The sequence below is a fragment of the Stegodyphus dumicola genome, chromosome 1 (genome assembly GCF_044657685.1).
Source record: "Stegodyphus dumicola isolate Sdum_Otavi_A_Nest chromosome 1, ASM4465768v1".
NCBI classification, from domain to species: Eukaryota; Metazoa; Arthropoda; class Arachnida; order Araneae; family Eresidae; genus Stegodyphus; species Stegodyphus dumicola.
Window position 1 is genome coordinate 245,836,051 of NC_140768.1, and position 23,209 is coordinate 245,859,259.

A 23,209-nucleotide genomic window follows, 5' to 3' on the forward strand; every position below is an offset into this window, starting at 1 on the left:
ACATAACAAATCCGAATTTGTTATGGAAAATTGTTATGTATTATTTTGTTGTGTACAATTATTACATATTATTTTACTGTGCATAAGGTATTCTTAGTAAATATATTATTTTACTGTAAACAATAAATTTGTAATGTTCGTATTTAGGAATTAATGTATAATATTTAGTATTGTGCAAACTTTTCGTTCAATTACGGCAAGCTCTTTTAAGTTTGCCTGAAAATGTGTTACAGTTAAAACGATGCGGGTGTATTCCCGTTTCTCACGAGTTGGCTTCTTGTGGGGGTCAGGGGTCGGACTGCACAGTTGCTTTTTCCTCTTTTCGCGGGGTTGACCACATGTTTGGGATGTGGAGGGGAGAAAGTATTTCGGCCTTTCTGAAGTAGAGAACAGGGTGACGTATTTATTACCTACTGATGTCGCAAGTTTAACTGAATTACGATTGAAAACATTCCTCTGTTGCGTGGGAAAGAAAGGGTCTGTCATCATGTAGAGAGTTCTGAATTACTTCGAATTCTAGAGGCTTTTTATCGCCTATGTTCTAGTTGGCCAGAGAGGGTCCAAGTTTTGCTTAAGATTGGCTAAATTTATTTTTATTAATGTTTGAGCCAATAGGGAATTAGAGACATTTACGTTGTGAGCATCTACCGAGCTTTCTTAAGCCGTTGAACGGTAGGACGAAAAAGATTTTTTCGGTGAGATTTGGTCTAGTTTTGATCGACTTCTGAATAGAGCGTAACCCGGCGACCCTTTGTGGGCGACCGCGGTTACGGTTAATATTGTATATCTCCGAGGTACTGGCTGCGTGGACCGGTCCGAGCTCGTCGCGGGCTCCCTTCGGATATACTTCGGCAAAAATTGACGGAAGATTTGGGGCTAGGTCCAACGTTTTCCCTGACCGGCAACTTTTGTTTGAGAAACATGTCTCTGACGTTTTCCACTTGTGGAGGAGTCTGAATTGCTCGCGCTGAAGTTCCAGTTTACTTTGGAATCTATCGAAAGAGGGAAGTCGTCATCTCCTGATGTCTTCTGTGGTCTGCTGTCTCCAGTTGTCTGTTTGCCAACCTGAGTGTCTCGAATTGACTGTGGTTTTATCAACTATTTCAGTCACTCAAACAATTGAGGATACACCTTACTTTCACTTGATAAATCCAACTTTCAATGGAAATAACACATTAACTAGAAGAGGAAACGCGTTTTTATTTTCACACGTAACAAAAGGGTTAAGTTACAGTAAAAATAACGAAAATGAACAAAAAAATATCTAAAATTAAAAATTTCACTAGTATTTGAAATAAACATAACCAGATCTTTGCCTCAAAAAATTAAGGATACACCAATGATATTTTTGTTATATATCACATACAAAGACAGTGTCAATATTTGGTTGCATGTCCTTTGGCTTTTATGATGTCCTCCAAACGTTTTGGTACTGATTCGATCAATTTTTTTGTGGTATCTGGAGATATTTTATCCCATTCTTCTTGTAACACTTGCTTAAATGGGCTTTGTTCCTAATTTGGTGTTTTCGGACTGCTATTTCGAGTGTGGCCCACAAATTTTCTATGACATTGATGTCAGGGAACTGTGGTGGTATTTTCAGTTGCTGTTTACAATGAAAAAGACACCACATTTTGACATTTTGGGTCGTGTGTTTGGGGTCGTTGTCGTGTTGGAATATAAAATTTCCATCTAAACCCAATTTTTTTGCACATTTTTAGGATTGTTGTGGATTATATCTACTATATAAAGCTTATGATCCATTATGCCATCTATAAAAACTAAATTTCCTACCCCATTTGAAGCCATACAACCCCAAACCATGACGGAGCCACCACCATGTTTAACTGTAGGACATAAATTTTTTGGATCCAAAGCGGTGTTCGGCTTTCTCCAAACGGTACGACGACCATCACTTCCAAAAATGTTGAATTTACTTTCATCACTAAATATAACTTTCTTCCAAAAGTTATCTGTCTTCAATTGACGAGTTTTTGCAAATTCCAAACGCTTTTTCTGATTTTGTAAGCTTATAAATGGTTTCTTTCTAGCTACTCGACTGCTATATCCAGCCTGTCTAATCACATTTCTCACAATTTCAGCACTTACACTTCTGCACATTATTCGAGAAGTTTCTTCAGCTAGTTTGACTGCACTTAGTTTAGGATCAATCTTGATATCTTTCAAAATTTTCCTTTTGGCTACATCACTCAGAATACTTTTCCTTCCTCTTCCACTTTTATTTTCAATTAATCCATCGCTTTCAAATTTTCTAATGATTTTCTGTACACACGAGTGGCTTCTACCGACAATTTCAGCTATTTCACGATAAGATTTTCCTTTCTTAAATAACCTTAATATAATTTTTTTTACATCAATACTGGTCTCTCTCCGAAGAGCCATTTTTCATTCAAAATTGCTACTTTAAATTCACATAACCAACATCAAAAGACAAAAATAACAGTCGAAAAAGTTTAAGATACAATTGCCCAAACTTAGATTATGATAGTAGCAAGCAGGAAAAAAATCTAGTTGTAGTTAAACAAAAATTTCATTGGCGTATCCTCAATTTTTTGAGGTAAAAATCTGCTTATGTATATTTGAAATGCCTCTGAAAATTTTTATTTTAGAATTTTGTCGTTGATTTTTATTTATTTTTACTGTTAATTAAACCTTTTGTTATGTCTAAGAATAAAAGTACGTTTGCACTTCTAGTTAATATGTTATTTCGATTGAAATTCGGATTTGTCAAGTAAAAGTAAGGTGTATCCTCAATTGTTTGTGCCACTGTATGTATCGATTGAACATTGTTTCTGACTGCAAGAGTCTTCAGACTTGTTTTTTGGACAGCGATGAAATAGCAAACCGTGACTGTCTCGAACAATTGCCAGATTTATTGTGGTTATATCAACTAATTAAGCATCAACTGAATATTGTTTCTCATGAGAATATTCAGATTTTGGGTTTTAGAGAGCGATCCTTCTCTGGTGTCGATATTTATGTGTTTTAGGTTTTAGATCTGAATTAGTTTTATTTTTTGTGAGACATAGCAGATTGGTGATTTGGTTGCTGAAGTGCATTTCGCATTTTGTTTTGATACATTATCTTTGATTCTAACAAAACATCAGGGAGGATATTTTTCTTTGATTTCTTTGATTTTAAGGTGTTAAGATTTTGATTCCGAGAGTAGTAAGTACTTAGTTTTTAGTTTTAGTTGAGTTTTTTTATGTCGTGGCACCAGAACAAGAAGTTAGTTAGCTTAAAAAATAAATGAAAAAAGTAATTTTAATAATTAATTTTTTCTACGTAACAATAAGTTCTGCCATCTGTTGAACAAATTAACAGCCTATTTCCGACACTTTATTGGAAATAGAGAAATCGGTATTTGCATAATAGGAAGATGTTCAAAGGCAATATGTGGCGCTTTATGATGAGTGCCACTTTGTTTTGGAGACAAATGACCGTGCCTAGATGTGGAAGCCTTCTGATCAATGGCACAATTCGCCACTGCAGGGATTATGATCTGGAAAGCCATGGTCTGTGACAACCAATCTTCTTTCGTATTAGTAAATGAGATATTAACAACTCAATGGCCTGTGACTATGATCCTAACAACTCACATATTTCCATTTTTGACAGGGAATTCAGAATAGATATCTAACTAAGCAAGATAACGTCTAACTACACAAACATAAAATAGCCTAGAATTGCTCACGTCATGTTTCTCTACTCTGTTGAATTGTACACCACTGAGACGTGAGATAAAAGTTGAAATTTCTGTGTCCCCCATGCCGCTGTATTTATGATATGCAGCAAGCATAATGTCCAACATGAGTGGGCTCATCTGCTTCAGGACATGATCAGGCACCTGCTTAACTCAGTGCAGAAATGTATATAACAAATTCCTCTGTAAGTGTATTCTCTGTATTCTCATGGCTGCTTAGGTTTTGTAATCATACGTGTTGTCTATTATTTCTGAGCCTTAAAACTTTGCAGCAAAAATTTTAAATGATATTCATAAATGTTAGATCTATTAGCGAGATATCAGATTAAAACAAAAATATTGAAATACATAGTATCAGATTATTATCTGACACTATAAATTTTATCGAATACTAAAATATATAATATCAGATTAAAATCAAAACTCTAAATCAGAAAGAACTGGATTAATATACGCACAGAACCCCGTACTACTCTGAAGAATGCCCTGTGACAGCTGTAGGATTTCAAGAATAAGGTCTTAGCATAGTTATATACATAAACAACGGGGAACTCCAGAAAGAAACTTATGTATACATTGTTTCGCCTAACTTTAAATTCTTGCTAAAAGACTCTTTATTATATAATGAAAGAAAGATCGATCACTTGTGCGTTAAAATTTATTTTGGGTACTATTTTCTTAGAATTTATGTACACCTGAAAAGAAAATGCTGAAAATAATTTCAATATAAATGAAATCAGTTCATTTTTTCCAAGCAACAATCAATTCGTAATTTTTTTCCCAAACCAGAAAACGAAATATTTTAACACTTCTGGTTAATATGCATATTTACAGAGTCTTGATTTAAATTTAATTTAATATAACAACTTTTTCTCAATATCAATATAAAAATTAATTTGGCAATAACATACCGTGTGTCAGTTATCCTAAAATGAAACAAAAATGTTGCTAAAGCAGCTATTTATTTAAAATTCTGACATTAACGAAACGTTTTCGACATACAGTTTAACAATATTTGATCTGTCAACACTTTTGTACCGTCTGTGCATACTCCAATGTAATTATTCCATTTAAAAATTCAGTTTGAAAAATTCGTCATCTTTACTATATTTGTCTTCCTCTGTAATATGTTCTTCCAAAGAACGACAAAATGACAATTCGTCATCGAAATTTTCTTTATAAATATGTTTGCCATATACTACCAATTGAATTGAGCTATTTTTGAAATATCAGATGTTTCTTCCGACAAAATTGTAAATTTTGGGCTTTCTTTAAGTGTAATACTAAGTTGCTCGAATTAGTTTTGCTAATTTCAGAAGTTCTACTTGTGACAGTGCTTTTGACAAAGGAATTTACCAAATTCCATTGCCATATTCACTTCCGAAAAATATTTCTACCAGTTTAATAGCAGCATGTAATTCAAGATCTTCTCCAACGGTACGCGGCTTTTTGTTTTTAGCAATCAGATCTGAAACGTCGAATGGTGCAAGTAAACAGTCTTTGTTAACAGTCCTAAATTTCTCAAATATTGTTTTTGGTCATTTGAAAATTTTAACAGTCATTCGAAATAATCTTTTAGTTTGTTGACGTACAAAGGATGCTTGGATTCAAAATGCCTTCTTAGTTTTTGATGGTTTCACATTCTCCATAGCCAAAACGTTATTGCAAATTAAACAAACAGATTACTTAATTAAATTAAGCAAAAAATTAAACAAAGTTTGATTATTAGATCCTGTTTAAAGAAATTTTATAACGCTGCCATATGCGTCATTATATTGTTATTTAAACTCATTTATCCATGGGTAAAAATAATTTTTTCCTAAAATATAAATAAAATGAGATCTTTCACAATAATTATTCAAATAAATTAAGAATAAATAAAATAAGATCTCTTATAATTATTCAAAATTAATAATGATTATTAAAGTAAATACCAACCTCAGTCGAGTAAAACAATAAAATGCAATAATATATTTTTCTTACACTTATCGCGATGAAATAGAAATAGCTGACTATACTGAGAAACTGACTACACTAGTCGTAGTGATACCGACATTGTTCTCGGCACGCCTGTCTGAATCAGAACATTTAGTACTTTTTACGTTTGCGGCATGTTTTGATAATGAAATAACTTATATGCTGAAACTGTAATGCGACCTCTCTATTATAATACGCTTATTGGTATTTTTCAATATGTAAATATAATTTACAGCTCAGTTTGGACAGTACTACGATTTTATAATTGTTCTGAATAGAAAATACCATAAATCAAAGATAGCGATAGAACTGCTACTGATGTTTTTTTCAAATTCATGTATTTCATGTTCTTTAAATTTTTGTCATTCCAACATTTTACTCTGCTATCCCATTTAGGGATGCGACGCAAATTTAGGAATTTAGATATCCGGCACTTCAGTTATCCGGACTGCCAGTCATTTCTAGATTAAGTTAATTTAAAATATTTGTTAGTTTATTTACGTCTTGTTGATTTAAATAGCGTAAGAGAAAAAATATTATTTTCGTACGAGTGAATTAATATATATCTATATATTTCTTTGTTATAACTAAATCTATATGCTTTTGAACTATAAAATTAACTTAGACGCATTCGTGCTACCTAAAATTTGGCTCAGAATATTTAACAAATATGTAGCATTAAAAACGTTAATCAAGAAATTATCAGTTACATAATGTAAATAAAAAAACATTGCACTATATTAAGATAGAAAAGACTTAATTATTCGAGGCTTTGTAGTGCATTTTTTTCTTTAATCATTTACGCACGATTCTCCAACAAAACTATAAGGCGAATAAAGTAAACACAATTTCATATTTTATCAGAAAACGAAATTTACAGAGACCTGGGTGGTATGTTAAAAAGTACTGAATATAATTTCATTATATAATTTTATCAGCAAACCTTCTATATTTTGTTTTACAAAAGAAATTGCTGTCTTTTTAACTGGGCAATTTTTATTGAAATACAAATATGTAGTAAACGGAAAGTAAATCTCCTTGCACTATAATTAGAAAATATGAATTTAGTCGAAAGAAAACAGTAGTTTAATTAGAAAAGAAGAGAAACAAGTTAATGTGACAATCAAAATCGCAATAACAACCTTGTATTTACCGTACATATATTAAAACACTCAATCGATTTCGAGGGCAGCTAAAGGTCCCTCCTCATCAGGAGAACGAAATTAACATTTCACTATATTACTATTTAATATATGTACGCTAAATACAATGTTGTTATTGAGATTTTGAGAGTAGTTTATTTGCTAGAATTGCCTGATTATCCAAATTGGCTGTGGTCCCAATTAGCCTGAATATTTATAGTTTTAGTATATATTTATTTTGTACCCATCTGACATTCCCTGTCCGCTCCTTAAGATGCTGTCCGTAATCCTACAGTCTTCTGCGACTTTACTTTAGCAGCAACCAAGGAGGGTAAATAAGCTTTATTTATTGCATTAACTTGTGAACATTTGCAGGACGCTATTATGAAGAAATGAGACCTTTCTTGTAAATATTAGACTCTGACTTACCTAATCGGGTCCTGTTGTATTTATTGCTGTATATAATAAATATGTTATCCTGCTTTAAAAGTAGATAACCGTAACTACTTCATCTTGTATAAGTAAAATTGATGTAAAAATATTTTAAAAAATAATTCTAACTTCGCTTCAATTGCACTTAATCTTTTCTTAAACAGGTACTTGTGGTATAGGGGGAAGGAACGCTAGGGTTGTTGGAGGTCATGAAAGTTATCCAGGACAATGGCCGTGGATGGTAAGTGAGACTTAATTATTAAATTTCATACAAGGCCCTAAAATCATGAATTATATTACAAAAATATATCTAGACCTTATTAACATTTTAACTGTCCACAGACAAACCTTTCGTCGCTTCAGCTGAGATTCATAATAACATCTGATAACTAACTAATTTGAGGTTACTTATACAGCATTCATTCAGGGACGCACAACAAGGCTCGCTCAGTTAACATCTGATAAAAATAACCTGAAACAAACAAGGCTATCATTAAATAAGCTACATAATATTTTGCACTTGCTTTTGAAACACTTAAGAGATTTCATCTGCAAGTGAACTTTGATCAGACGCCATATTTCAAATCATTTGTTAATACTTACTGTGACTGCTACAAATATTAAATCATCTTATTACTTATTTTTTTTTAACATTTTGATTCTTTTAAGAATTAATAGCATCTGTTTTACGATTAATGGCAGTTTTTATTGAAACAACTTTTCAACGCACACTAACAGTACACTGATTTATCTGCTAAATAAATCCTATGCTCGAGAATGAAAATTGTGGGAGGGAGAAACTTCCTTTCGTTTTGCACTAAACACAAATCAATTCATCAATAGATAAATAATTAGATAAATGATTACGAATGATTACTTCATCGATAGATAAAAAATTAAGACACTTTGTAAGAAAATGAATATTTTGATGGATGTCCTTCCAAATGAAATGCTTTCGTCTTATCGTGGAAAATAATGAAAAATTCAGTGCAACCAGATTCACTACGAAACACATCGGCAGAGGAATGCTGTGGTTCTGATGTCTTATCCAACCTGTCTGTTGTAAGGCCGGCAAGAATACTAGTCAAGTCCTAGTATTTCAAGATAATATTGATCCCAAAATACCTTAAATAAAATGCGAATAACTTAGAATATAAGTATCAGAATGTACTGTGAGTATAAGATCCCTGCACCGCAGCTATTGACAAACATTGCAGACTGAAATATATTATTGACTGCCGTAGTTCACCCTTCTTTTCATGAATCACACAATCCAAAATAAGAATAATATTTGTTTAAGTGACCACATATAACATGTACCACAACCACATATAGCATGATCAGTGATTATGCACTGATCAAGCTTATTTGTGTCATTCAGTTTCCTGAAGACGCATACTTGTCTGGATTCTTCTGCTAAATGCAAGTAAAAACTTCTGACTTGCTTTAGATACTCTTCAGTCAGATTTACATTATTCTTCAAATCAGAATACATAGCAGTATAACTCGAAGAATATCACATGAACTTCACTGAATCTGGCTCTATTCAACCAGCAGGCGGCAGAGATTCATCAAAGTATAAATCACCTGTTTGTAAAGCAGTTCTCAAAACTTAAGAGGTAATGCTTTCCGAAGATATATATCCTTTTCGTACAGAATAAAATCAATGGCGGTATCTGAAAGCTTGATTAACTACATTTTCTGCTGAACATTTCCTGTCCATCGTGATAAATTGCATTGTTTCTGGTCATGATTATTCCGGCTTCTGTCCCATGGATAAAGGACCGATTTTCTACCGAGTTAGAAATGTTAAGAAAAGCTTCAGCAATTATGTTAAGATTTACACTAGTTTACTTGGTCATAACCACAATTTCAAGGTATGAAACATTTAATGTCATTCGTATTAGAACAGTTTGCATATTTTCACTGAGTTAAAATTCATTCAAGGTTGACCTAGGTCATAGGTTATATGGCATTCTCATTGCTCTAGTAACAAAAAGAGAATAAAATGCAATATTAAGACAATAATGAAATGAAAGCAACATTTTTATTGCTCTAGCAATATTCTAACTGGCATGTATTTTATATTTTTAGTCTCCTCTTAAATTTTTTAGAATTTTTTTTAAAAACTTACATCAGGGTAAGGCATGCTAAAAATTGCCTTCTTCAGCCGATAAAAACAATTATAGTTACCCGGAATATATCCGGAAAATAAAATAATTGAATCCAGCGCTCGATACTGTTATCTTCAAATCGGATCTCTACAGCTGCATACTAATTAATTCTGGCGTTGTACTGGAGTAACCAGGTGCTATATTTCCGTCACTACATCAATAACCAGTGCGTCTGCTCAGTAACTCCAAGTACTGTTCTTGGTTTTTCTTTTCTCTTGGTTTCAAAAATTTCTTAATTTAAAATTATTGTTGCAAAAATCTCTTAATTTTAAAGACTAGACTGTCTTTGTCTAGTCCTGCTCAAAAGCAGAGTATTTCGCTTTACTGTGTTATTAGTCTTTAAGTCAAAAACGGTCTGCAGGTAATGTTTCACGAGTTTACTTAATCACAAGTAATTTATTTACTTACATATGATAATTATTATGTATTTTTAAACTTAAAAAAGTATTATTTCTTTTCAGTATACAGAAATGCAGGGGACATTGAATAAAATATATACAAAAAAGCAATTTGCAATATGCGTCTGTCTGCAGGTTTCTAAAGCAGAACACTGCTAAAAAATTAACGCTGCTCTTAATTACTTTGAATGTCGGTAATTTAACACATTTTATGGTGGACATTTCGTCCACGTTAATACCACGACAGTTTTTAACAATTTTTTTATTAATTTGTATCCTAGTAGATATCTATTAACCTGTTCAGTGCCGCGTTTTAACTTAGTAAGCCGGAGTTAACTCGGGAGCGGCACTGAGCGGGTTAAAATATATAAATATTCCTTTTTTGTCAAACTTTTATTTATTTTTTATCAATTGTTCCCTTAATTATTCTACTGCAAAGACTTTTATTCTGGGATATGCATCAACTTTACTGCACATCAGACTGACGTTGAAGGATCAGGGAAGAATTAAAACAACTTAGCATAAAATGTTTTCTACTAGCGCAATCATGGTTTGCATTTTTGCTTTTGAGATGCTTCTCTTCCTTGAACTTCTTGCGGTCTATCTAAGTTGACATGTGTTTCTTTCATTTCTTCGTCGATTACTAAATACTTCAGTTAGACTATTATTCTGTTAGGCATGCTGTACTCTTAAAAAAGCCACATGCATAGCCATTTTATCTCTATTAATCATGAATCGCTTGAGTTCATTTTGCTATTTTACATTATACACGAAAATGCTTAGTATCATTTTTCTACCAGGTATCAGGGCACAGGGACATAGGGATTTCAATGTGAGCCAAAGTACTATTATTCACAAGAATCTTGAATAAATAGCTGCTTTAATTGCTATAATTAATTAGAGTTCCATTTTTGTGATCACTTCATCTGTGTTCATTCACATCCTGCCTTCTTCTAAACAAGAGAACCATTCCTTTCCTTATCCTAGTAAAAGAATGGTGTGTTTCAGCTACTGAATACCTCTCAAGAAATAGTATAATCAATAGATTATTTTAACCTGGGAATGAATAATTTGAATTTCTTGCTCCTAAATTCGATTGAGTAGATATCTGAAGTAAAACGGTAAGTGGACTGCTATTTAAAAATACATAATCAGAGTGCCTTTTCAGCAACTGACAGCTAAAATAGCTATATGTCTAAAATATATTTGGTTAACTTGTGCATTGTGCAACCATTTTCAAACATTTTTTTTAATTTGATAGCGATGACGTAATATATTAGGCAGCAAAGTTGGAATATAGGGATTGGAAAACAGCAATTTTGAAAAATAAATCTGCCATTGTTCTTACGAATTTACATCACCTTGAATTTCTTTTGTAATCTGAATTTAGGATTCAACATTTAATTTAATATATGTTTCAACTAGAGCACACACACACATATATATATATATATATATATATATGCATTAAGAACTGTTTCCATCGAATTTTCTTTAGTGTTTCCATAACCAAAAATCTTGATTAACCAAAATTTTAGATTTTTGTTATTGGCAAATAGAAAAAATGCGCATTTGATTATATTTTTCCTGAAAAAAATATGTTTTTACTTTTTCCCTTAGGCTGCTCTCTTCATTATCACTGCTCGGGGAAAAGAATTTTGGTGTGGGGGTTCCTTAATAAATAGTATGTATATTTTGACAGCAGCACATTGTTTATCAGACAGAAGGGGCTACAAGTGAGTACCTTTTCCTCTTTATTGAAAGATTATTTTTTCAGAATTCGTAACTTATCATTAAAGTATTATGATTCATAAGAGGTGCGTTTCTTTTGAAGTAAAGTAATCAAAAATCCTTCAACCGTAAATATTCCAAATATTAAAATCAAAATCCAAAGTACTGAAAATGTAGCTTTGTCATTGATTGCAGATTAACTGAGGTGTCAAGGGGAACAAGTCAATCTACTACCAAATTAAGTGAGAGTGTTTCAGTTTTTCTTTTTTCAAATAAGGATCAAATTAGTTATTTTGTTAGAGTTAGATCATCAGCTACGAACAATTCTCAATTATTAGAAAGATAATAGTCTACTTAAGCTAAAATATTTTTTATCATAAACAAAATCTAAAATAAAAATGAGTAAAAAATTCTTCTTAATTTAAGGTATTCGTTAAGAACTGGATTAGACGAGATCCTTCTTTTACAAAAAATATCCCCCAACGCTCTCAAACTATTGTAAAAAAAATTAAAAATATAAAACACTGTTGATAATTGTATAAATTAATATATACGAAAGAAGACATTAATAGAAAAATGCATAAATGAATATATTAATTTAGACTAAAACTTTCTTTTATAATCAAACTCAAAATCAAAAGTAAAAACAAAATTTATATATTCTTTTATATTAAAACCTTAATTTCAAAATCAAAAGTAAAATGAATATATTATTTTAGATTTAAAAATTCTATTATAATCGAACTCAAAATCAAAATCAAAAACAAAATTTATGCATTCTTTTATATTAAATCGTTAATTTCAAAATCAAAAGTAAAATCAAAATTTATATATTCTTTTATATTAATACGTTAACTTTAAAGTAGCTATTGGCTTTAGCGCAAGTTTTCGACTTTTTAAATTACTCATAGTTGCGTTTACTTAGAAATTTCATTATATATATATATATATATATATATATATATCACACTTCCTATTTCATGTGAGGATACCCTAATACTACTACGCGTCTTCATGATAATATGGCATCGTATCTCGGTAACCGCTGTGAACATTAACGAACTCGCTCATCAACGACCCTAAGGTCTCTTCTAGTCACTGATGGTTTACTGTCGATAGTATGGATCCACTGTAAGCATTAATGAAGATGAACGATTGTGAGCGTAAGGAGTCCAGTGGATCTGCAGCTGCAGAGGCTGCAATCGAAAATCTGCGATGAGCTGTAGGCTCTGGCAAAAGGAAATTATTTTTACGCTTACAGGAAATACTCATCTACAATGCCTCTTACAACTGCAGATAACATGTGATAATTTGCCTAACCTCTCAATGAATGAGGCATGCGCTTTATCGAGTCTTCGAAGTTTCACTTGTTTTCAGACCATTTCAGTGGGTGCAAACTATTTAGAAAAAAATTATTAATTAGAAAAATTATAAATTAAACAAAAAACCAGCATCATTGTTCTAGTCTTCTTCTTACAAAAGAAACTATCCATAAAGATTTGTTTTGGGCTGAAACAAAAGGAATGCTTTCTTTTCTCCATGATGAGATGTAACGAAACAATGCCTAAGAGAGCTATTTATCTACAGCTATATATTTCATTGTATACAAAGTACAGTTGAATACATGTATATGTAATAAAACTGCAATTCGATGACACGGCATGAGTGATTTGATTATGAATGCGGCACACACTTGCATTAAAATTTTCGGTGAAACAGGACTTTTCCAGTGATTCACTATGAACACAGAATAACAACCCCGTGTAGATTTCTTCATAATTAAAACTGGCCGAAGAATATAATAACAGAACAATTTTGGAGGCACTGATGTAGGAACACTACGACGTGGAAGAGAAATATTAATGGCGTAGATACTTGATGCTTAGAGCGTTCATCCATTTTGAAGAATAAACAGTCAAGCCGGATTAAATTCTACATTAATTTTATTTCTCATTTGTAACCGCAATTCACTTAGCACTCCAGTCATACCTATTTTCAGAGCAATTTTGATACAATAGAGACAAAAGCGAATATAGATGATTGCAGAACGTATTAGCAGGAGGAAAGCTTAAGCGAAAAGAGAAAGAGTGTCGCAGTACTTCAGAGGAAAAAGGGAGGGAGACAAAAACGATTTTGGTTTACAAATTACTTTGATTGGGCAAAAAATATCTCAGGGTTCGTAGCGGTCCTTACAAGTGCTTATAAGTCCTTATATTTGAAAATAAAATGTAAGTAAAGGCCCTTATAGGTGCTTACTTTTTCTTTAAAGCCCTTTTTTTGTTTTTAGTGCTTTTTTTAATCCTTTGTTTTTAATGAACGCGCATTTTTTCCCCCGTACCAAAGCTGAAACTAAATAAACAACTTTTTTTCCTTATATGCAACGTCAGATGGTGAATCATACTCCCGAAAATTGCTTTTCCCCCCTTCCTCTGCATTAATGTAACCTATGGTGCGCGCGAGAGTACAGACAGGTGCACGTCGTTCTATTGGCCAAAGAATTTCGAAAACGTAGAAAATTCCGGACATTCGGTATTCTTTTCGTCCCACCCAAATACTATATACGTTTGAATTTCTATCAAGATTTTAATAAATTTGCATTCTCGTTCCGCGTGGTGCGTGGTCAGTTCATATTCGTGTTTATTATGATCCTTATGCTTATATTATGAGCATATTTATGAATATTTATAATAATATAATTGCAGTAACTGCTGAAGTATAGATAAACTTCCAAAAATGGGTGTGTTTTTACACAGATTAGCTTTCTAAGGAATAATATTCGGAATGGCTTAAATAAAAGGAAAGTAATCGAATAGTCAAAATAATTTCATTTTCTTTGCCAATACATTATACAGTACTTACCAATACCAGCCAATACATTATACAGGTTGGGAATTTCTCCGCAAAATCTCTAATATTGAAGCAGCGGACTTTTTTTTTTTTTTTTTTTTTTGGTCACTGTCCAACCTGGATTGAATAGGACTAAAAGTTTTTGCGGTCTACCCAACCCAAGCGAAGATTGATTCTATTCCGGAAATTTAATACAGTCTGTTGAAAATTAGAATCAGAAACACCCCAGATTAGTAAGTCTTTCTTTTCCTTTATTTAGTTTTTCTTTCTCCGAATACCGACAGGTGTTGATTCCAGTTGCGTAATGCACGTATTGCGCAATAACGTTTGCGGTATTTTTTTGCATTGATAATTAATTTTGATGTTCAGTCTGAGATTTGTTTATGAACACTTAAAAGAATTTTACTGTGCTTTCTAAGCAGAATATTTCTCAGTTCCATTGGTTTTTATATGATGCACATATCAAATGTCAAAATCATTTATTTAGCCTAAATTTAAATCTAAGGAACGGCTACAATCTCCCCCACTCCTCTTTTTCCAGTTACTATCCGGAAAATTCGGGAATTTCCGAGTATGCTGGTTAGTTAAGCTTTTACTGTTAAAGGATGACTGAATGAAGCAATTTCCCGTCTTCTGATTTCAGAAATGTGCCTCTTTTTTACTTAAATTACTTTGCTTGGGATATATGTTAAGGGAAAACTGTTATGAAATGAAAATTTAGAAAATGTTCAGAAATTTGATTTAAGTTAAATTATTTAAATATTAATATGAGTGGAAAAATAAATTGTATTTATTATTAGGTGCCAAATGAATACAATTAATATGGCTTATTATTATTTATTTTCTATATTTTCAACTGAAATATCATCATTAAATTTTGTAATATAGTTTAGTTCTGCATAGTTTTTTTCCCTCTCATTGTAAACTAATTCTGTAAATTGAACTGTCATTTAAAATTTAAAAAAAAGTTAATTGTTTTCCATTGTTGAGGTAATGCTCATTCTCTTAATAAATATTGCATTGCTCATATTTTAAATTACAAGTCTAATTTTTCTTTTAAGGTTATGCAGTTGTGTATAATATAATTAGACAGGTGCTTATTTTTTCCTTAAAATGTGCTTGAAAAGTGCTTATAGGTGCTTATTTTTTTTAACTAAAACTAATTTTTTAACTAATTTTATAACTTATTTTTTAACTAAATGTGGCTATGAACCCTGTATCTGCATTAAGGGTTATGTAAGATCGCATTAATTTGAATGACGCAGTTTAGACTTAAGACAGAGATAAAGTCCCCAAATGAAATAAAAAATAAAATAAAACATATAATATATAACTAAATATGATAGCTGTTTCAAAAAATAATTGGCAACCTCAAAATTAACATTCTAAATTTGGTAATCTGCCCCTAAATTCATCTCTTCTCACGGGTTCCAGGTTTTTCTAACTTACGTAACATTTTAATGCAGATACCTCTTGTCCAATCAAATTAATTGTTAACCAAAACTCTAAACTGAAACTTTTCCGCTACGTAACGTTTTAATGCAGATACCTCTTGTCCAATCAAATTAATTATAAACCAAAACTCTGAACTGAAACTTTTCTGTTTCCCAACCTTCTTTCTCTGAAGTTCTATGATACTCTCCCTTTCTCGTATAAGCTCTGTTGCTGGCAAGACGCTTTGCATCCATGCTGCTGCTGCCTACTTGCTTCGTTGATGTCGTACTTCAAAATGTAATTCATTTCATTCAAGTATAATTAGGAAAGATCTGTCTGCAAAAGGAGAATTTGATATACGTAAAAAAAATTAAGATTGTGATTCTTCAAGATACGTTGTGCTAAATTGCGTCATCATGCTTTCCACTCAGCCACCTTCAAGCCACTACAGTCTTCTCGGTCATCAAGTCGCAGTATCTAAGCTGTTAAAGGTTCCACTGGTTTTCATCTAAGCGTTTTTAAATTATTACATATATATAGCGTAAAACCTTGGAAATGTATAAAATTGTATAAAGCAGAAGTGAATTTCACATTCTGACTGATTGTTATAAGTGGATAAAAATATGGGTATATCTTAATTCCTCTGATTTCAACATAAACACGAAAGCATATCTCTCTTAATGTTGTATATACCGTATTTGACGGCATATAAGACGCACCCTTATTCAGACGGCCACACACAAGGAAAAAAGTTTCAATAGCGTGGTTTCTTTTAGTTCTCACGTTTCGTAAAAGCCAAATAAACAATTATTGAGTGCAATTACCTTCACGTATAAGACTGTGTTTTTCACGTATAAGACGAAGGTAACTTTTTTGAGACCAAGTATAGGAAAAAAAGGGCGTCTTATATGCCGTCAAATACGGTACTTTTGTTTCTTTCTGTTTTCTTTGTTTTTCTGTATATTAACACCAAGATGATTTTTGTATCTCAACGTCAAACATTTAACCTGTTAGAGGATTTAATTCAGCATAGGCTCCTCATATCTGACTTCATCAGACAATCCTAACCTATTTGCAACCTGTCAGTTTTCTGTTATAACAAGCAATCCAAAAATAAAATCATTAATATCTAATAACTATTCATTTTTCAACAGGTACAATCCTCGTCAAATGGTTGTACGGCTAGGAGAGCATCACTTGCTGAATTCGGATGGGAAAGGCATTCAAGAATATGGAGTGGCATCTTTAAAACCTCATCCTCAGTTCCAAAGAAATGGATTTTACAATGATATAGGTCTAGTAAAATTATCACGGCCAGTTAAATTTACAGATTATATACAGCCAGTATGCTTGCCCAGTAAATCGATGAAGTCCATGGTAGGAGTAATGGCGACTGTTGTCGGTTGGGGAGCAATGAATTACGGTCAGTGTCATTGCTTTTAATCATTTTGTTTTTTATACTTCTATTTTTAACTCTTCGGTTGGTCAAGCTATATATATATTCAAAAGTTTTTGTCACTTAAATTGGTACATTTTAAATACACAAACATGCAGCCTGAAATGTGTCCAGGATATTAAGAGAATATATATATATATATGTATGTATATATCTATATAACAAATACAATATCATTGTCTCATTCATATAAAGCTAATTAAACTTTTAAATTATGAAAATTCAATTGTAAACAAATAAAATGATTAATTATTGCTGCGAACTAAGTTGCAATATAATTCAAATTCAGGATGCATAAATAAATTAAGTGCAAGCATCTAAATGCACGAAAAAATGTATAATAATCTAAAACTTTTATCTTAAAAATTTTTTTTTAAAAATTTTTAATTAAATTCATTTGCATTAAGTGAATAATTGTTGAGCAGGCAGGAGACAGAAGTACTCCTCAATTACTCAATTCTTGTTTCGTCATCCATATAGGCATGAGCATTTTCATTCCTTGCAGCAATGAGGAAAGAGAATTATTTAATTTAATTTTACTAATTAGTTTCTTGTATACATATATATCGGAAGGAAAAGAGTGAAGCGGGAGAGTCATTTTGAAATTATAATCAAGAAAATAACACAAACTCATGGCCTTGGTATGTATATATATTAGAAGAAAAAAGTGAAGGTACAAAGTGGGAAGGTCATTTTGAAGCTATATTCAAAACAATACCACTAACTCATGGCCTTTTGGGGAAATTTAAGATTTGGAGCACAAAGCCTTAGACGCTTGGAGGGTTTGGGCAATAGTTTCTCTGAAGTCTATCCTGAATTTTAAGCCGAATATCCTGTTCAAATTTGGTCACCTTATAAATTATCTGTCAGAAAAATGTATAATCCCATAAAAAACAATTGTTCGCTCATTAACTCTGATGCAGCTTATAATAGGAAAATAAATTTAATTGAAGTTTCATCATCTTAAATTACAGATATTCCTATCAAGGATGAAAGAAAAGTTTTACAAAGGAAACTTAAGACATACTAAATATAAACTGGAAGAGAAATACGCTGATTGAAAATTTGAAGTAAGGCACAATATAAGCTTAATTTGAAGCATATTTTTAGTAAAACTATCTAGATTTTTAAAGTGTTCACACACAGGTCCCTCTTCTTCAGCAGCGAAAGTTTATTACTATTTTACATTATTATTATTTACATTTATTACTACTAGTTTATTACTATTTACATTTATTACTATTTTTTTGACAGATGGCCTTGCAGTAGTTTTCGATTTGCTCCACGCAGTGTTTCCAATATACAATGATTGCTCTCCTCGAATTTTTTGAAAAAAAAAAAAAAAAAAATATTTTTTGCTCCTGTAAAAAAGCACCTGTGTCTGGTAGTTCTTTAAACTGACAGCGTTGTTTTCAAAATTGACGCCAAATTTAGGTGTCCTTTTTACCTGATTTAAAAATAATACTAAGTTTGATTAGCAGAGACGAAACTGCAGTGAAAATATTATATAATATCTCACTGGACTATTTGCAATAAAATCACTTTTTTCTGTTGGATAATTTATAAACTAGTTTGGCTCATTAGTTTGATTTAAACTTAATAAAAACAAAAATAATACATCATTTTGAAAGCTTGTAAAACGAAGCATTGAAGCAAAACATTAGCATTACGTATTAGTATGACACCTCATATTTCCGCAAGATCTTGCATCTAATGACATAAAATAACAAAAATATTTTTATTATCATTCAATTTTTAAACTAATAATCTTTCGACACGGAAGCTAGTTTCATATACCAAGATATTCTAACAAATTGCTGTGCTTAGGATAAGAAAAAATTCCACTCTTTTTTGTTACAAAACGAATGAATTCGTATGAAATGTAAATTCGCATACAAATAGGACTCGCTTCTTCCTTCTGTAGCAAAATTTTAAAATGAGTATATAAATATATATATATATATATATATATATATGTATATATATATATATATATATAATTTAAGAAGACAGAGAATAAGTTTGAATTTTAATGAACTCGACGATGAAGCAGAAACTTGATTATTAATCCTGAAATCAAATGAAAATCAAAAGATAAGCATAAGCGGTTTAATAATTTTTAGGGTTCCTCACTTGAGATCTTGTCAAATGTAACGTCGAAGTACCAAGTGAACTACTAAGCGAATAATCGCTTAAGTCCAAGAACAGAAATGTAAACTCAAGAAGGGTTAATTGCCCTTTACTTGCTCATACTAAAGATTTAACAATTGGCTCCTTTTCTCAGGCGTACAGCAAAGCTTCCATTTGGGCTTATACTCAAAATGTAAGAAATAAGAACTAACTAATGACTACCTGAAGTTTAGCCGAAGCTAACATAATTCTAAACTAATTAGCCCGTAATATTAATTTAACCATCGAAGTTATCAAAAGGCACGTAATACAGCCAAGCGTAGTAACAGTTTAGACAGAAGTAGCCAAAAGGCAAATGCGCGCTAATCAAGAATCCTTTCTCTCTCGAAGTCAGTGGAACTTTGACTAAACACTTTCTTCTTCTAGTTTGCATTTAACGCGATTCTAAAATCTCACTTTGGTGAGGAATTGTAAGCTGGAAAAGATAGAAAAGTGTCATAAACTTAAAATAACTGTTATAAAAATTAATGTATATCTTACAAATTAACTAGATAATACTTTGCGTCTTTCAAGGAGAAACCAAGAGCATTATCAACGAAATAATTTTTCTGAATTATATCTGGATAAATTAGCAATCTTGGAACAAAATTTGAATTTGCGAACAAGCACTTTATTTTGAGAATAATTATAACACTTTTTTACGTTTCCTTAAAATAAACAACCAAATACATAATTAGTACAAAAATAAAAGTTTTCAAAATTTAATTAGTATTACAGTAACTTATTTTCTTTTTCATTTAAAGCATCCGACGCGACTCTTAGAACATACGTCTTTTACATATTAAAACAGCAATTTGAAAAGTATGAGACACACGTCAGTGCAAATTTAATTAAATTAAAATTCTTAAAATAATAATTAAGAACGTAATATTGAAATCTGCCATCGGTATTATAATCTGCTGCCTTGATTCCAGTAACATAATAAATGAAAGAATACCTACATATTTAGTATATTTGAACTAAATTTTATTATTATTTTTCTTGCTTTTATTTGTTCGTATAGTAATTTCTTACCTTGAGATCATTTATTCAAAATAAAATTAATATACCTCTTCATTCTCCTCATTCCTTAATGGGAGACCATTTTATCGTCCGGATAGAAATTCCTTTTTTATGTTTTCTGGATGGTTTAGCTAATAAAACTTACCGAAATAAAAAATAAATTCTAAGATGGGAAATAAATTAATGTGAAGGTACAGATTTAATTATTTATGAGGAAAAAAGTGGTCAGGTCCAGTTTAGCAACTGGCAGATATTTAAAAGTAACATAAAACGAGGCACAGTATTTAGGCTAATGTTGGTAAAGATGTTTAATATTTCGCTGTGGGAATTCACAAAGAGTTAAGAAAATTTTCAGGGCAGTTTGCAAAGGTTAGAAACTTTCGAAGTGCACCGATAAAGTTTTAGACAATTTCTGAACTTTTCTCTTGAATTCTTTTGAGGAAATATACAAGTATCATGCTAGGAAACAAATATGTATATTTTTCTCTTTCATATTCCATGTACCAGAAAGATGAAAATTAATACGGCCATTTACGAACACCAGACAGTATTAAATACTTACTAAAAAGAAAATTTCGATCAGAACTTTTCGTGTGCCTCGTTCGAAACTAGCATTTCTCACTTCTCATTAGCAAAGCGAAAATGAGAAGCATCTAGTGCAAATTCTTATGCCGATAAATATTCTTCTACAAAGGATTTAGTTAAAGAAACCTTATTCAAAGGATGATAAGGAAGAGAACATATGTATGAATCTCGAAATTAATGCACGAAAAAAGATAAACGCAAATTGATTTTAAAAGACTTAATGATCATTTATTTTATTGCAAACATCCTGTATTCACCATTAAGCTATTTTAAAATTTATGTAATGCATTTCAAAAGTATTTTTTAAAGCGATCTCTTGTGATTAGTATTGCTGTTAATTTAAAATTTAAGCTGCGATCAAGGCTGAATTTTAATACGTTACAAGGTATTTCTTCCGTCTTCTTAGCATACCTTCGTAGTGTAATGGTCTGTACGCTGGGCGCGTACTCCAGAGGTCCGTGGTTCGATTCCCGGCGAGGACACTGCTAATTTTTCACATCTCCTGCTATAGAAAAAAACCTAATGTCTCTACACTGGCGCTCGAACTAAAAGGAGGAGGGACGATGATTCTCCACACCCAAGACTTGGCGATTGGGTCACCTAAAAACCCTAGTCGCCCATTAAAAGGGGGAGTATATAAGGTATTTGTCACGCCTTCTTATCATACATTCGTAGTGTAGTGGTCTGCACGCTGGGCGCGTATCCCAAAGGTCCATGGTTCGACTTCCGACGAGGGCACTGCTCATTTTTCAAATCTCCTGCTTTAAAAAAAAATAACCAGTAAGAACTGGTTACTTAAGAATCAGTAAAAACTTCTTACTGGTCTCTACAACGTTTTATGCTATATTTTCAGAGTGCACTAATAATGTTCAACTTTGTTCGAAGTTTATGGTCACTTTTCTCACATTTTCTTACTGGTTTTATTATTAATTTTTATTACACTAGGTGAAAACGGGAAAATATATTTTTTAATGTTATAAATTTATAAAATTATGTTCGGATTTGGGCTTCAAAATTTTTCGCTTTCCTGTTTCTTCTACTCTGTATTGCGTACTTCTTTTTAAACAATGTATAATTTCTCTCTAACACATAATACATGTGTATGGGTTCTAGAAAACCCACTTGGGTACTATAGGCTTAATATCCAAGAGGATTTTCAATAAATACAAATGTAATAAACCTGACTTAATTTTTAATGCTTGTTGCAGTACTTACATCAGTTTCCTTTAGCTTAGTAGATTGCATCTCTAATGGATGCTTTTTAAATTATCCTCTTCCCAAATTAAATGTAAGTGCTTCTTATGGATTAAATTATTGTTAGAAATATTAGCAATTTCTGTAACATGTAGCTCTACATACTGTTAACCGTGCAATATTGAATACTTATACTGCAGGTACTCGAGGCACAGGCTCCATGCAGCAAGTATCGATGCCTATTTGGGACAACAAAGATTGCGATCAGAGGTATTATCAACCTATTACAAGTAATTTCGTTTGCGCTGGTTATAATGAAGGAGGAAAAGATGCTTGTCAGGTATGTCAAGTTTAATTTAATTTATATTATTACTGCATTTTTAGTTAAGATTAGAGAAATACGCCACTTACATATACCTATATGTGAGCTGTGTTCGTTGAAATACGAATATAGTTCTTTAATACTTATGATTAAAGATAAATATTCTTTCTTCGAGTCTTTAAAGGTTTAAAAAAGCAGTAACGCAAGGTCATCTTAAAAGATGGAAATGATTCCAAATTCCTATATTATGCTTTATCGAAAAGCAGTCTTCTTAACTTTTATATCAAACTAATTAAAATCTGTTCAGGTTTCTACTGTACCCTATAGAGCCTGAAGAAATAATTTTTATATGAGTTTTTACTCAGTTGTGATGATGACCCCCCTTTAACCAGACAGTTCAAATGAAGATGTTAACTGTACAAAAAGTCTAGTATATGTTGTGGTGCGCGTAAAAGTAACTGCGTCAAACTAGCTTTCGACGAACTTAGGGAACACAAATAACTGTTGCCAAATGACAGCTTTTTGTAGTTGCTATAGTCACAATAGACATGACCCATTATAAGTGAACGGAAACAGAACACCTCAAGGCAGTTAATGGAGT

General features: G+C 31.8%; 1 protein-coding gene across 4 annotated transcripts in view; it reads left to right on the forward strand.

Moving 5' to 3' along the window:
* Positions 1–23,209, forward strand: part of LOC118184357 (venom protease-like) — a 195,107-nt gene that overhangs the window by 166,678 nt on the left and 5,220 nt on the right. For all 4 annotated transcript variants that reach the window (XM_035354012.2, XM_035354013.2, XM_035354014.2 and 1 more), the window contains 4 exons: positions 7,440–7,516; positions 11,468–11,583; positions 17,014–17,282; positions 22,487–22,626. In XM_035354012.2, coding sequence (XP_035209903.1) covers positions 7,440–7,516; positions 11,468–11,583; positions 17,014–17,282; positions 22,487–22,626 — 602 coding nt within the window. The remainder of the gene's footprint in view (positions 1–7,439; positions 7,517–11,467; positions 11,584–17,013; positions 17,283–22,486; positions 22,627–23,209) is intronic.